Raw genomic sequence first — 16,190 nt, forward strand, 5'->3', positions numbered from 1 at the left:
GGGCACAAAGTGGCAGGAGTGCTGTTACTTGGGGGAGAACTGAGGGGGCGATTCTCCAACGCATCACAGCCTAAAAAATGTGCAACTTGTGAAGTATTTGCTGAATTCTCTGGAACAGATCATGATGTAGCCAAGGAGGATGTCTTTGTGTGTACCAGGAGCAGACAGTGTCTAGAAATTAGGCATCAACTCAGCGTTCTACTGGGCATCTATGAGAGCTTGAGGTGTAGGGTAGATGCCCTTGAAGAAATTAATATGAGGGGCCCGTCAAGCTCTCAGCTGCCCAACTCAATGCCAGAGATCATTCCTGGGCATCTGGCAACACAGGGACAATCTCCAAGGCAGAATGCGCTGGTCCCAAAGGAACTAGTTATTGTTGGTGACTCTATTGTCATTGGGTCGCTGGTCCAGGAGAAGAAAGTTGCATCCACCATGGAAATTCACAGCAGAATTGGACAGGCGGCCACTGCGTTCGCCTCGCTCAAATGGTGTCTGTGGAAGAGGACCAACATTTCCACAAAGACTAAAATCCGACTCTTCCGGACTTTGATCCTGCCCATTCTTCTTTACGGATCGGAAACATGGATTTGTCTCAAGTTAGATTTGAACAAACTTGAGGTATTCCAAATGCGATGCCTGCGGCAGATCTTGGGCATCTCTCTTCGCGACTGCATCACTAATGATACCATCCGCGCCAGATGCCAGCAGCAACCAACCATTGCCGACCAAATCCAGAAGCGAAGGCTCAGATGGTTTGGCCACGTATGTAGAATGGGCACGAACAGAATACCATCCACACTCCTTTGGAGACAACGACCCACCCAATGGAGCATCCAACGGACCGCGCCTAGGAAAACGTGGGCCAAGCAAGTGGAAGATGACTTGAAGAGCCGACGTCTCGACCTTAACCAGGCCAGGACTGAAGCCATGGATCGTAAGGTATGGAAGAACATCACAGAGCAAGTCCGAAACCCTGCGGCACCTACAGCAGCATACTGGTTGCGTGGCCAACCACCTCCCCCAGCTGCCAGCTAAGGACCAAAGAAGAAGAAGATTGTCAGGGAGACGGGGAATATATTGTGTAAAAAGGATAGATGGAACAGGACCAGAGTAGGTCTGCCAGGGGCAAAAGTTGATGACGTTGTAAGGCATATATCATCTTTTAAGGACACAAAAGTTGATATTGTTGTACACGTTGGCACCAATGATATTAAGAGTAGGAGATCTGCAGATTTACTTAACAAGTACAGGTGAATGTTGCAAAAACGTCGTGAGTCAGGGTTAAATTTGAAAGTGTCTGCAATTCTGACCAGCCACGATAGGAGGTAGTACATGATGAGAGCCCTATCAATCAATTCGGCCCTGGAGAGAACATGCAAGGCTCAACGGGTAGAATTTTTTTCAGCGTGGTCTGTGCTTGTTAACAGGAGAGACTGCTTCTACAGGGATGGAATACACTTAAATAGAAAGGGTGCAAGAATATTTGCTTATTCTATCGAGGCAGTGGTAGGTGGATTGGAAAACTGCTAGCTTTGGGGGGGATTCACAGATTAAAGATTAAAAGTAGCCACAAGCAGGGGTGAAGGTGATTCTTGCACAACTTCTATTAGAATAAGTAGCAACATGGAGCGAGGTGTTCTGGAGTTTCAGGGACTGATGGCAGTCATCATGAAACAAGTGGGTATATGGGATGTGTCAGGGTAACTAGGAATAGATGCATGTATGCTTGCATGTATACCAATGCTAGAAGTATAGTAAATAAATTTGATGAATTTGAAGTGTTGGTCAAGACATCAAAGGCGGATATTGTTGGGATATCAGAGATGTGGTGTCACACTGATATTAGGAATGCAGAATTGGAATTTGGAGAGTACAATGTGTACTGAAAGGATAGACGGACTAGGAAGGGAGGAGGTGTCATGCTGTTAATTAAGAAAAACATAAAATCAAAAGAAGTGCATCCAGTTGATATAGATGAACAGTGCACTGTTGAGTCAGTTTGGTGTGACATAAGCACTGTGAAAGCAAAAATATGAGTAGGAGTATGTTATAGGCCTAATTATTTAAATGAGTACAATGAACAATTGTACAGAGAAATAGAGTGGGCTAGTAAATCAGAATGTCTTATAATGGAGGATTTTAACTTCCCAGATATTAACTGAAACTTGTGGGTTGGTCACTCACACACTGAGTGAACAACTCAGTGTGTGAGTTGGTCAGCTGTTTTCTGCAGCAGCATGTTCGAGAGGCAACCAGAGAGGGTAATACTCTTGATCTGGTTATCAGCAGTGATCATTCGTGTATTAAGAATTTGCAGATAAAGGAACCACTAGGGGGCAGTGATCACAGTGTACTGATGTGGGATTTACTTAAAGATATAATTACCATCAGGGGTAAAGGAAAGGGTTTTTGCTTCCGTAAAGGTGAGTACAGTGGTCTCAGAAAGTTTTAAAATTCTGTACAGTGGGATAAACCGACGATGTTACCAACAGTAAATTCTAAGTGGGAAGCATTCAAGGAATTAATCGTGGAAGCTACTAAACGTTTCATACCTATTAAGAAATATTGTTCAAGGTTCAGGCCTAAATGGTTATCAAATGAACTAATGAGACTCGTGTCAGAGAAGAAAAATGCACGTGATGCATATAAATTATCAAGCGACTCAGAAGCCTATGGCAGATATAAGCTAGTCTGTAATCAGGTCACAAAGGAGGTTAGGCAGGCAAAGGCAGATTGCAAGAAACCTTTGGTAAAGGATGCTAAGAAAAACATCAAGGGTTTCTTTACTTATATAAACTCTAAAAGGAAGGGGATGAATCTGATTGGTCCACTTAATATCGATGGTTCGGCTGTTGATGATCCTGCTCATATTGCTATATGAATAAGTTTTTATGAATAAGCTCATATTGCTATATGAATAACAAACTGAATAAGTTTTTGCATCTACTTTCACACATGAGGAGTTATTAAGGTTTGAAAATGGCAGAAGGTTATCAAATTGTAGCAGCGTGCTTAATGATTTTGTAATAACTGAGAGCAAAGTGGAGGAGAAATTGTTGAAATTAAATAATATAAGAAAGGCACCTGGGGTGGATGGGATCTATCCAGTTATATTAAAGGAGGGGGCAAAGCAACTAAGCAAACCCTTAGCCATAATTATGAGAGCCTCCTTGGATTCAGGGGAGGTCCCCACGGACTGGAGATGTGCAAATGTATCCCCAGTTCACAAAGGGAGATTGAAGGGTGATATGAGTAATTACAGACAAGTTAGTTTAACTTCTGTTCCGGGTAAAATAATGGAGTCTGTTTAAAGATGCATTGCAGATCATCTAGACAAGACTGCAGCAATAATTCCGACACAGCATGGTTTTGTTAAGGGAAAGTCTTGTCTGACAAATTTGATAGGATATTATGATGTGGTTACAAAGGAATTGGATGCAAAAAATAATTTTGATATCATATATTTGGATTTCAGGAAAGCTTTTGACACTGTTGTGCATGAAAGACTATTGTACAAATTGGAGCAGAATGGTATTAAGGGTAAGTTGCTACAATGGATAAATGGATGGTTGAGTGGGAGAAGACAGAGGGTGGTAATCAATGGGTGCTGCTCTTTGTGGACTAATGTTATTAGTGGAGTGCCACAGGGTTCGGTGTTGGGTCCACTGTTGTTTTGTATATTTATCAATGATATTGATGAAGGTATATCAGTCTTAGTGTCAAAGTTTGCAGATGATACAAAGGTTGGCAGGGTTGTTAATGACAGTAATGGGTGTGCTACTGCAACAGGATCATTTGTGCAGATGGGCTAAGAAGTGGCAACTGAAGTTTAACCTTGACAAATGCAAAGTACTGCATGTGGGTAGAAATAACCCCAGAGAAACATACCAACTGTGTGGTACTACACTTAAGGTGGTAGAAAATGAAAAATACCTGGGAGTAGTTGTGCAGACAGGCTGCCAAGGAGGTCATGGGGTTTGTCAATGATATATAGGAATTTTACTATCAGGAAAAAGGAGGTGATTGTCCCTCTGTATAAGGCAATGGTCAGGCCACGCCTTGAGTACTGCATACAGGTCTGGAGGCCTCATTTTAGGAAGTATGTAGATTTGCTTGAGCATGTACAGAGAAGAGCAACAAGATTGGTTAGGGGGAATGAAGGGATCCTCTTACCAAGAGGATTTAAGTTCTGCAAATTGCAGTGGCTGGAAACTAGGCACATGCGCGGTGATCTGATTGAGGTGTATAAGGCCTTGAATTGGTTGAGCACGCTGAATTCTGATGGGATCCTTCCACTTGTTCCGATTATGAACCTAAGGGGGCATAAATTCAAATTAAGAAAAGACAGATGTAGAATAGATGAGCAGAAATTTGCCTTTAGCCAGCTGGTGGTTAATTGCTGGAACAAACTTCCATCTGTCGTTGTGGAAGTTGATAGGTTAAATAAATTTAAGGAGGAACTGGACAGGCATTTGGATGGAATGGTGTGTTTTTTTTTTTTTTTTTTTTTTTTTTGGCTGTTGCTGCATAAGCTCATACACTTGCTTTCTTGCATCACATTCCACTACTACTACTACTACTACATGCACTGTGATTTTTTTAAAATGTGAGATTAAAATGAATAAGGAATTTAAATAGATAAAGTTTTTTTTTTTTTTTTTTTTTCAAACTTGCTAAAAGAATTTCAGAAACACAGTGTTATGAAAGCCTGTGGAGAGAGTACCTTATCAAAGGCACAACCCACTGCCGTCTCTGTCTGACTGTTCTGGCCAAGAATGAAATGCCTTGAGTCCCCTCTCAACTCTTTCGATCTTATTTCTGCAATGGCTTCTTTTTTCCAAAGGTGAAATCGAAGCTGAAAGGAAGTAGATTCATGATATGTTGAAGATTTAACAAACATTGCATTAGATACCTGTTGGGACTGGAGAATCACTGGACTGATTATAATGTGACCTTGGGGAATAATCAGAAGACATTAAATACATTCTTTTAACTTTTGGGTAGCACGTTGTAATCTAATCACGAGTATCATCTGAAAAGCAGTGATTTCTGTTTTTATTTTTGTATTTTTTCTTTGTAATTTTTTTCTCCCTGAATTCCCCCCCCCCACCATTTGAAAGCATTGCCACAGTAATAGTTAGGCAAAATGTGGAGAAAATAGTTGTACCTCTATTTTTTCCATAGTGTCCATTATCGTTTGCTCATTTTTCTAAATTGGAAGCAATGTTGTTATGCTGCTAAGAAGGAAAGTTTCATTTTGTCCCTATAGTTAACTTTAAAGCCTTGTCTTCAGTGGATCGAAACTATAAAACCCTGTCTTCACTGGATCCAAACTATAAACCCTTGTCTTCATGTCACTGAATACAAAATATTGCCCCTATAGAGAATTCTTGAAAAGTCCAAACAAACACCACCACAGTGATCAAGGTCATGGCTATATGCATGATGAAGAAGAATGGCCAATTCCATCCTTGCAATGGCTTCTATAGATCTTTGGTTGTAATCAAACTATTATTTTTGATTGTTACATAAAAATCCTTCTTGGTGATTGAAGTGAAAACTATAGTAGCAGGAATGGAAAATAGAAATGTGAAGTTTCTTGAGTATTAGTAACAATAACTGTTATTCAGAGAAAAACATTGAAATCATTATTTTGGGATGATCCTTTTATAATATTTGAGTATTTAATCAACTAGAAATAAACAGTGATTAAATCTAATATTCTTATGTTGAATTATGGATGATCCTTGTATAATATTTGAGTATTTAATCACCTAGAGATAGACTTAGTAATTAAATCTATATTCTTATGTTGAATTATGGAAATTAAAATCAGGTTAATTTTATGAATTCTAAAATTTACTTTATTTTATTGATTTATGTTTTGAAATGCTGCTTTTGAAGGTTGTTTGAAACATAAGGTGATACATGCCTTTGGAAAAAAAAATATGTGACACTAGAACAGTGAAACAACACTTATATGAGGGCACGCTGAATTCTGGTGCTCTCCGTTCCATGAGTTAGTCATGTCTCTATTGTAAAATTTGGGGGCATTACCTGTCAACCAGGTTTCAGTGCACCATTTAACTTTATTATCATTACCAAACTGGTTCCCTGCTTGATGTTCTTTCATAGGTGAGCAGATAAAAATAAGATGGGAGAAATACAGGACTATATGGTGGATTGACGAGCACCTCTCATCCATAATTTTGTTACCACTCACATATGGATGGCATTGTTTCATTTGTTTGGCCTTGTTTGAACTGTTCACCAAAAACAGACCTATTTCTTTGCTTATGACTGCAAGACCACATAAAGTTCACCATTTCTGGTGAATTTATATGGATTAATCCCTTTGTAGAAATTGGATAACTGTGCACACTTCTTTGGTTGTCTGCATTTCAAGTAGAGTAGCCATTTTAATTTAGTCACCTAATATTAGCAAAGGGAAAAACTATTTGCCCTTGATTATACCACTCTGAAACAACAAAGATAATGTTGCTGGTGTGCCTTTATTCGTATGTCATTTCACTCTTGGAGAAAGCTAGTTTCTCTCCAGAATCATTATTACTTTTCTTTTCAAACAATTCTTCATAGATTTAGAATAATGTTTTTGAATGTACTTCATCGGAAAGAACAAATTGAAATAATTAAATTTTAATTGAGTTTACATTTTTATTTGTTTAGAGTGTGACCAGAATAGTCTAGATAGTGGACGTGGTGACAGCAGTGTTGAATCAGAAGGAAAGGAAAATGAAGATCTCCCAGAACATTTGCAACTTGGAAAAGAGTTTACATTTCGTGTTACTGTCCTACAGGCCATTAATATTTCTAGGGAATATGCAGACATCTTTTGTCAGTTCAAGTATGTGGTAATTGTCACAGTGTATTATATAGAATATCGTGTCTCATAAAAATATATAACATTATTGCAATCAAACCATAATAGAATTTTGTTCTTATCATAAATATAGAATGTATGGAGAGCTATACAGTCAGTAATTGAATTTCTTTACTTCAGGTTCATTGTATTTATTGTCATTTTAATATAATTGAAAACAATTGGAACCTTAAAATGAGCAGGCTCTATTCATTATGATGATCTGAATCCTTATCAGTTTATGTCTAGACTACAGTGGTATTGCCTACTTGAAACTGTTACTCATGATTAGTACTTGCTCCTGTAGGAATAGAGCACTCTGTACCTTCCTACCTTATCCTAATTCATAGTTTCTGTATGATTTGAAATGAGCTGTGGGTCAGTAATCCTAAATAATTTGTATGTGAACCGATCTGGAAAACAATAGTGATCCATAGCTGCTTTATAAAAGAATAAGTGCAGGTGATTTTAGTACTGAGAATAAAGTACAACTGTTAGAGTGGATTAACAATTGTGCAGATGTTGAACAAACACATCCACTGGTGGGGGGGGTCAGGTGAGTCAGCTACCCTGGGCTCAAATGTTGGGGTCTGGACCACCCATGAGTTACACGAGGTTCTCTTTGTCTGGCTCATGAGGGGGCCCATTTTGTGGGGCCCCTGTATCCTGAGGGGTCCCATTTTTGTCTTCTGACACCCTTGGAACTAAATAATTCTGAAGATGGAGATAAGTATTGAAGCTGACAGTGTGTGTTCTTTAGTGATACTAATGACGAAACAACAAAAAAATCATTATTACAAAATAAACCTTGCTACAACTGACAAAACTGAAAAAGTAAGGGATTTATTAAAATATACAAATCAAATAAAAAATAATATGCATTTAAAACTTGATAAATTAAAATCGATAAAATAGCACACATACATTAGCTTTCGTTGAAATGTGTGTTTCTCTATCAACTATGAGAAGAACAGTATGGCAGATTGTCACCATATAACACAAAAAGAAAACACATGACAGATACAGCCATTGACAATTAATCATGAATGGGATTAAAATTAAATTATATATATATATATATATATATAAAATATGATAAAAATAGAATAATAATAAATGACAAAAAAGGTAAACAGTCGAAGCTCTATACAAAGGGCATTCGATAAGTTATCTAACTATCTATGAAGGAAATAAGATAGATGCAAAAATCTGGTTTTATTTTTCAATGTAACTCCTCTGAACTTCAATACACTTGCTCCATTTTGTTGGCAATGAGGAAATATCAGACAAATAAAATTGTCTTTTCCATCAAAGAACCCAGAAACAACAAACTTCGGTTCATTGTCATCAGCAAAGTGACATCCATGGCATTTTTCTTGAGGTGTCAATACAGGAAATAATTACTGGTGGCTAGATTTGCATGGTAAGGTGGACAAGTAAGTTCTGTAAAGTCACAGTCTCTCAAAACAGTAGCACACCTCTGGGAAAGTTTTCTGTGGAGAGTTTTCTTTATGACATCCCTTAGGTTGTACAGTAGCAATGCATATGACTTCCTAGTGACTGTCTGCTTGTGTTCCAAGTAGTGAATGTACAAGTCACATTAAAAAAAAAAAAAAGGTTCCTTCAGCATCCCAAAAAATGGTGGCCATAATTCTGCCAGCTGAAGCTTGTGTTCAAATTTTTTTGGGTGGGGGAGAAACCTTGTGCTTCCATTGCATTGATTCTTACTTGGTCTCAGGATCCCAGTGATGAACCCATGTTTCATAACAATTCTGGAGATGAAAGCTTCAGGATTCCTTCCATAAAGCTCTAAATTCTCCTCACAACACTATACTCTGAATTTCTTCTGCACAGAGGTCAGAAAACTGGGTACCCACCTTGCGCTGATTTTAGTCATCCCCATATGTTCAATGAGGATGGCTATAACTGTTCCCTCAGAAATTTCACATTCCCTAGAGATTTGGGACACATTTATATATCTGTCATTCAGCACAAGGGTTTCCACAGCTTGGCACATTTCTGGAGTGGTCACTGTCACAGACCTTCCTGGACATGGATCGTCTTCTATGGATTCTCTATCTTACTTGAATTGTTTTGACCAGAATTTCACCTGGTACTGTGAAGATGCATTGTTGCCATACACAGCCACCATCCTTTCAAGAATGGCCTTTGACCCATTTCCTTCTTTGGTGAGAAACTTGATTACTGAATGATGCTTCAATTTCAGCAAATCCATAATTTGCTGAAATTACAGATGTCTTCCTTCTTTCTGTTACAGCAGCACAACCTAAAAACATATTGGGATCAAAATTACTGTATTTTTCGGTGTATAAGACACTTTTTTACCCCATGATTAGTACCGAGAGCCGTTTTGTTTAATTTTGGAGTATTCATTAACACTATTAACAAGCATAAAGTGAGTTACATGGACCCTTAAACAGAGCATGTACATATCATCTGTACATGTTACTGTAGTGTGAAATAGTTACATTGCAATTTGCATGTATTGATTTTCGTTCCGTTAGCAATGTCATTAAATACGTCATCAAGTGCAGACAGAAGAAAATTATCGAAATAGGACACATTGCTAATATGGATGAAACAGCAATAATCTTTGATGTTCCATTAAATAAAACAATGAACTGTAAAGGTGACAAGTCAATTTGCATTAAAACTAGCGGGCATGAAAAAACTAGATTCACAGTTGTGTTGTCGTGTTGCACTGACAGAACAAAACTGCCACCCTTTCTAATATTTAGGAGAAAAACACCTATAAAATTAAAAACACCACTCTGAATAATTCTACACATGATGAAAATGGATGGATGGATGAATGAAGGTGGAATGAAGAAATGAAGCATTGATGAAAAAAAATTCACATTTGGTGTTGGATCACTTGAAATCTCACATCAGATTTAATTTTTAAAAAAAATTAAAGAAGAATTGGCTGTATTCCAGGAGGCATGACTTTCTCAGCTTCAACCACTTGATGTATCTCTCAACAAACCTTTTAAAACATACATGAGAGAAGAGTGGAACCATTGGATGATAAACACAGAAAGCCATGAATATACATCCAAGGGAGCACTGAAACAGCCAAGTATTGCACAGGTGTATCAGTGGGTTTAGTATTTCTGGGACAAAGTAAAGAAGGAAATAGTACAGGACTCTTTTAAAAAGTGCGGAATCAGCAATTCCTTATACGGTACTGAAGACAATTTTTGGTATGAACATTCGGATGATGAAGATGAAGAACAGAATGACAGTGAAATTAATTTTGGTAGTGAGAATGAAAGTGCATTCAGATAATGAAAAAGCATTCTGGATTTTAATTGATAATGGCTCTTGGATTCAATTTTACATTATTAAAATTCTTATAGTTATAATTCTTAAATGTTTAAATATAGTTATATGAAAAAAGAAATTGTGATTTATTTATTTCCACATTTTTTTTATTAAAAATTTGGGGTGCCTCTTGTACACTGATGCATCTTATACACCAGAAAATATGGTAGTATGTTTCAAGGTGAGATATGTAGAAACATGATAAATCATGAATCATTGAAATATAACTATGGGAAGTACCTTAGGTAGATAATTAATTGAATGCCCCTCGTATAACATCCCCTTAGGGAATGAGACAAATGTTGTACTATTGGAAGGATGTTATATCGATTGTTCATAAAATCAGCAACAAAACAAGTAAAAGCTTGAACATTTAATGTAATTCTACTATATAATACAGTATAATCTTATTATAATATGTACTACAGTATTAAATAAGAAAATTATGATTGTAAATTTTACTACATGGCTACATACCTATCAAGACCTAACAAGAGAATTCTTTCATACTGTAAAATCATCTGTTAAAACATGCTGTTTCAATGGTAGAGCATGTTTATTAAAAGAGAGTTATGAAGATGCAGTGGTTATTGCACTTTCACAGTTACGCTGCGCTTGAAAAAATCAATGTACAAGTTCTAATTCTCGATGAGCATCTTCCACTGAACCTTCTTGTTCAACTTCGATAGGTTCCTCATCTTCATCACTACAAATTTCAGAAAATTCCATTATGTCTGCAATGAGTTCTTCTTCATTCGAGTAGCCCCCAGGTGCCAAGCGATTTATTAGTGACTAAGCGATTCCCAGCGATATATAGAGCGTTCTAAAAAATATACAAGTTTCTTTAATTTTCATCGTTAAATTCCCTTTATTTTTTGTGAAACAGCTCTTTATCTTACAATCAGTAAGTGAAGACACAGGAAGGAAACTAATCTTTCTTATTTTTTCTCTTATACTCACTTTTACTAATCTAACTTACACAGCCGCTTGGTCACTAAGGGGCACTGCTCTTGCCTCCAAGTGGCGGGGCTGGTAATCTGGGAGAGGAAAGTAACATTCCCAGGGCCAAAAGAGCAAACATCAGTAGTAAAATAACTACTAGTACTATAGAGCTTCAAGAGAAAGCTCTACCAAGTAGTGAAACAGAAAACACAAAATCAAAGAGACAGAAGACAGATATGAACCCACCAAAAGTACCAACATTCATTGTCATACATGCGACAGGAGATCAGACATTAGGACGTATGTCTCCGTTTGTTATTCAGAAAACATTAGAGGGTCTGGTAGGATCTCCCAAGTCAGTTCGACGGCTGAGATCTGGAGACATACTAGTGGCAGCAGAAAATCCCAAACACTCCGAGCAGTTACTTTCAACAACAATTTTTGGAAGAATGCCAGTAGTTGTAACACCACACAACACACTGAATTCTTCCAGAGGGGTGATCTCAGAGTGGGACCTCTTAAATGTGTCAGAGGAAGAGCTCACAGAAGAATTAAGAAGCCAAGGAGTTACAGGAGTGAAGAGAATTAATATCCGAAGGGATGGAAATATAATTCCAACAAGAACCCTTATTATAACATTTAATACTCCAAAACCTCCAGCAACAATCAAAGCAGGATATCTGAACTGCCAAGTACGACAATACTTACCAAATCCACTGCGTTGTTACAAATGTCAGAAATTTGGACATTCACAAATGGCATGCAGAAACTCAGCAACCTCTGCAAAATGTGATTCTAAAGAACACGAGACTACAGTTTGTTCTGCCAATATCTTGAAATGTACAAACTGTAAAGGGGAACACCCAGCCTACTCAAAAACGTGTGAAAAATGGAAACAAGAGAAACTAATTCAGAAATACAAAACAGAACACAACACAACGTACCAAGAAGCAAGGAGAATAATACAGCCACGACCTACAAACAAGCCAACATATGCACAAGCAGTAATCCAATATAAATCAGTAGAAGTTCAAACCGAAATTTCCATAATGCCAAAAGAATCATCTACTGGATTGAAGGCACAGAAACAGGAGAAAACAGTGAATACCTCAATTTCTCTTCACACAGAACAGATATCCACAAATCAGCATCACAACGAAGACCGACCTGAACTTATAAACACCAAAGCAACCTAACAGATGGAAATAGAAAAAATAAACACATCTGAAGAACCAGTACTAGAAATTTTCACAGAAGAAGACATGGACCGGCCAAACTATCCTAAAAAAGATAAGACAAAGCATAAGAATGCTCCATTTCGGAAGCAACCTGAAAGCCCTAGAAAAACCAAATAATGGACCAGTTCATCCAGTAGAACTGTAGAGGACTACGTGCCAAATACAACGATGTCCAGTATTTAATAACACAACATACGCCAATATGCTTTTGTCTACAAGAGACATACCTTAGACAACAAGACACCCTTTCAGTGAAAAATTATAGAATGTATAGGAAAGACAGAATAAGAGGAAAGGTCAACACATGGAGGAGTAGCCATCTTAGTCCATAACCACATCCCAACCGAACACATTCCTTTAAACAGCAATATAGAAGCGATAGCGGTAAGAATAACACTGAAATTTAGGGTAACCATCTGTTCAGTGTACCTTCCACCAAGACCAGATATACCATTTGAAGAAATAGACCAACTAATCTTCCAACTCCCATCACCTTTCTGTATAATGGGAGACCTGAATGGGCATAGTCAACTGTGGGGAAACACTGATATCAACAGATGAGGACGGATAACAGAAAGAATAATACATCATCATAACCTTTATCTACTCAATAATGGCAAATATACGTATTTTCACTTTCCTAGTCGTACAACCTCAGCAATAGATCTAACTATATGCACACCTTCCTTTCTACCGGAATTAAAGTGGCAAGTAATAGAAATCCCATACAGCAGTGACTACTACCTAGTAATTACCATACTGACCAGAAACCCTCCTTGCCATCCAAAAAGACCACCCCGCTGGAAAATAGAAAAAGGTAACTGGGAAAAATTTAGAGAACTAGCAATATTTAATCCAAAAATCATCCAAGAAACATCGGTCGATGACGCTCTGAAGCACATCACAGATACCTTAATACAAGCAGGCGAACAAACAATACCCACAACCTCAACTCGTTTTCCGTTGCACTCAAAATCCTGGTGGGACGAAGATGGCATGAAAACAAGAAGACAACAAAACAAAGCTTGGAATAAGTTCCGGAGATATCCTACAACGGATAATCTGATAAAATTTAAGCAAGCATGAGCACTAGCTAGGTATACACGGAAACAAGCCAGAAAAAACTTTCTGGATCCAGTTTACTTCCTCTATAAATAGAACAACAAACACAAAAATAATATGGAATAAAATAGGAAAAATGAATGGGAAGTATAAAAACCAACCATCACTAGTATTACATTGGAATGGAGAAACCATTACTGAACCATCAGAGATAGCTAATATATTAGGTGAAACGTTTGCTAAAGTATCGTCAAAACAATCCTACACTACTGAATTTTTTATGTATAAGGAGAAAACGGAAAAAAACAGAATTAATTTTAATACTAAAAGGATTGTGAACCCTACAACCAACCAATTACAATACATGAATTACGTCAAGCAGTATCACAAACAAAACCAAGTGCAGTTGGACCAGACAACTTTTTTTTTTTTTTTTTTTTGGTAGTTGTTGGCGCATAGGCTTCTGTGGCCATAATGCACCTCCCAAGGTTTTTGCAGTACTTTGATCCAAGCCCGAGGCAGGAATTGAACCCACGACCTTTGGGTTGCCAGGCAGGCACTTTACCCACCCGGCTAGCCAGGTCGGCAAGACCAGACAGCATACACTATGATATGCTTAAACCCCTAAAGCAGAAAGAGATAGAAAACCTCCTTCAACTGTACAACCGCATATTTCTAGAAAACCAATATCCTGAAACGTGGCATCATGCAATAGTATTAGCTTTCCAAAAACCTAATAAAGATCAGAAGGACCCAAACAACTATCGTCCGATAGCCTTTGCAAGCTGCTTAAGCAAAGTACTGGAGAAGATCATCAACAAAAGATTAGTCTGGTTTTTTGAGACAACTAAGTGGTTCACCAATATGCAGTGTGGGTTTAGACACAATCGACCCACATTAGATCACCTTGTACGAATAGAAGCAGATATAAGAGATGCATTTATAACCTCAAAGCATATGGTTACTGTATTTTTTGATATAGAAAAGGCCTATGACACAGCATGGAGTACAAAATACCATGTCAAAATCATATAAACAAGAAGGAGTTCCCCAAGGGTCTGTCCTGAGTGCCATACTATTCTCCATAAAAATAAATAGCATCACAAAACAACTACCACCCACAGTGTCATATGCACTATATGTAGATGACTTCAGTATTTCATATCAAGCACAGAACATGGGAACAATAGAAAGACAACTACAATGTGCAATTAACAACGTCAGTCATTGGGCCCAGAAAAACGGGTTTAGAATATCAAAAGAAAAAACAGTTTGCGTACATTTCTGTAGAAAACGAAATTTACACCCTGCACCTGAACTAATATTGCAAGGTAACACAATACCAGTTAAACAAAGTGCAAAATTTCTTGGACTTATTCTAGACAATAAGTTGACCTTTGTAGAACATATAAAAGAACTACGAATAAAATGTATGAAACAACTTAATATTCTTAAAGTCTTTACAACAACATCTTGGGGGCAGACCGTTATACCCTGCTAAACTTGTATAAAGCACTAGTAAGGTCAAAAATAGATTATGGAGCACCGGTTTATGTATCAGCAAGAAACAGCGCCCTCAAATGACTAGATCCGATTCACCATAGTGCAATAAGAATAGCAACAGGAGCTTTCCGCACATCCCCTATATACAATCTCTATACAGAGGCTAATGAATCACCACTGTTCCTGAGGAGAGAACAGTTGTTGCTGCTGTGTGCTTACAGGATAAGACCCATAAGAGACCATCCGACTTGGACAACTTTATTCTCGCCAAAATGGGAAAACAGATATAGGAACCGCAAAAGAGCAAACTAGCCCCTAGGCATCAGACTACATGAGCTACTGATAACACATGATCTCAAAATAGATAACATTGCAAACCAAGAAGGACATACTACAGCTTATGAACTCCTCACACAAAACTGGAATAAAAATACTTTATCAGACAGCAACTTTCAACAACTGCATTTCCACACATAGAATGCAATATCCCAATCACATACCAATATATACAGACGAATCAAAATCAGAGGACCATGCAGGCGCATCAGCAGTATTCCCAGATGTTACATTGTCACGCCAACTTCCAAAAGAATGCAGTGTCTACACTGCAGAATTAGAACCACCTACCACTTGAGAACAGTAATATACTGTAATTCATTAAGTGTAATCAAAGCCATACAAAACACAAGCAATATAACCCATCCAGTACTCTGGCAAATTAAACAGATACTAACAGGCTTCACAAATAAAAAACAAGAGATACTTTTCTGTTGGATACCAGGACACAAAGGGATAAAAGGAAATGAAGAAGCGGATAGAATTGCAAAATCAACCACTAACCTTCAAGAACAATATTTCACAGTTCCACATAAGGACTACAAGCCAATCATTAAAAATCGCTGTCTAACCCAATGGCAAGAACACTGGCAAAAACAAACATGGAATAAATTATATGAAAAAAACCAAAAGTTGAGCACTGGAAAACGAGCATAAGGAAATCAAGGAGAGAAGAAGTTGTTCTGACCAGATTGCGGATAGGCCATACACATGGTTATCTATTGTGTGCAGAAGAACCCCCAAGATGCCATGTATGCAATGCTATCCAAACAGTTAAACATATACTTATAGAATGCCCAACATATGAAAATGATCAACACCGAATTTTTTCATCATTATATAAAGGAAACCAAAACATCACCCTTAAAGATCTTATAGGTGAC

General features: G+C 37.6%; 1 protein-coding gene across 4 annotated transcripts in view; it reads left to right on the plus strand.

Annotated features, from left to right (window-relative positions):
* The window catches only part of unc-104 (kinesin family member unc-104), a 1,041,320-nt gene that overhangs the window by 603,845 nt on the left and 421,285 nt on the right, over positions 1-16,190 (plus strand). For all 4 annotated transcript variants that reach the window (XM_090382707.1, XM_090382708.1, XM_090382709.1 and 1 more), the window contains one exon: positions 6,688-6,865. In XM_090382707.1, coding sequence (XP_090238833.1) covers positions 6,688-6,865 — 178 coding nt within the window. The remainder of the gene's footprint in view (positions 1-6,687; positions 6,866-16,190) is intronic.

Source organism: Mastigoproctus giganteus, chromosome 10, assembly GCF_048544385.1.
Source record: "Mastigoproctus giganteus isolate SK-2022 chromosome 10, ASM4854438v1, whole genome shotgun sequence".
In the NCBI taxonomy this organism is placed as follows: domain Eukaryota; kingdom Metazoa; phylum Arthropoda; class Arachnida; order Uropygi; family Thelyphonidae; genus Mastigoproctus; species Mastigoproctus giganteus.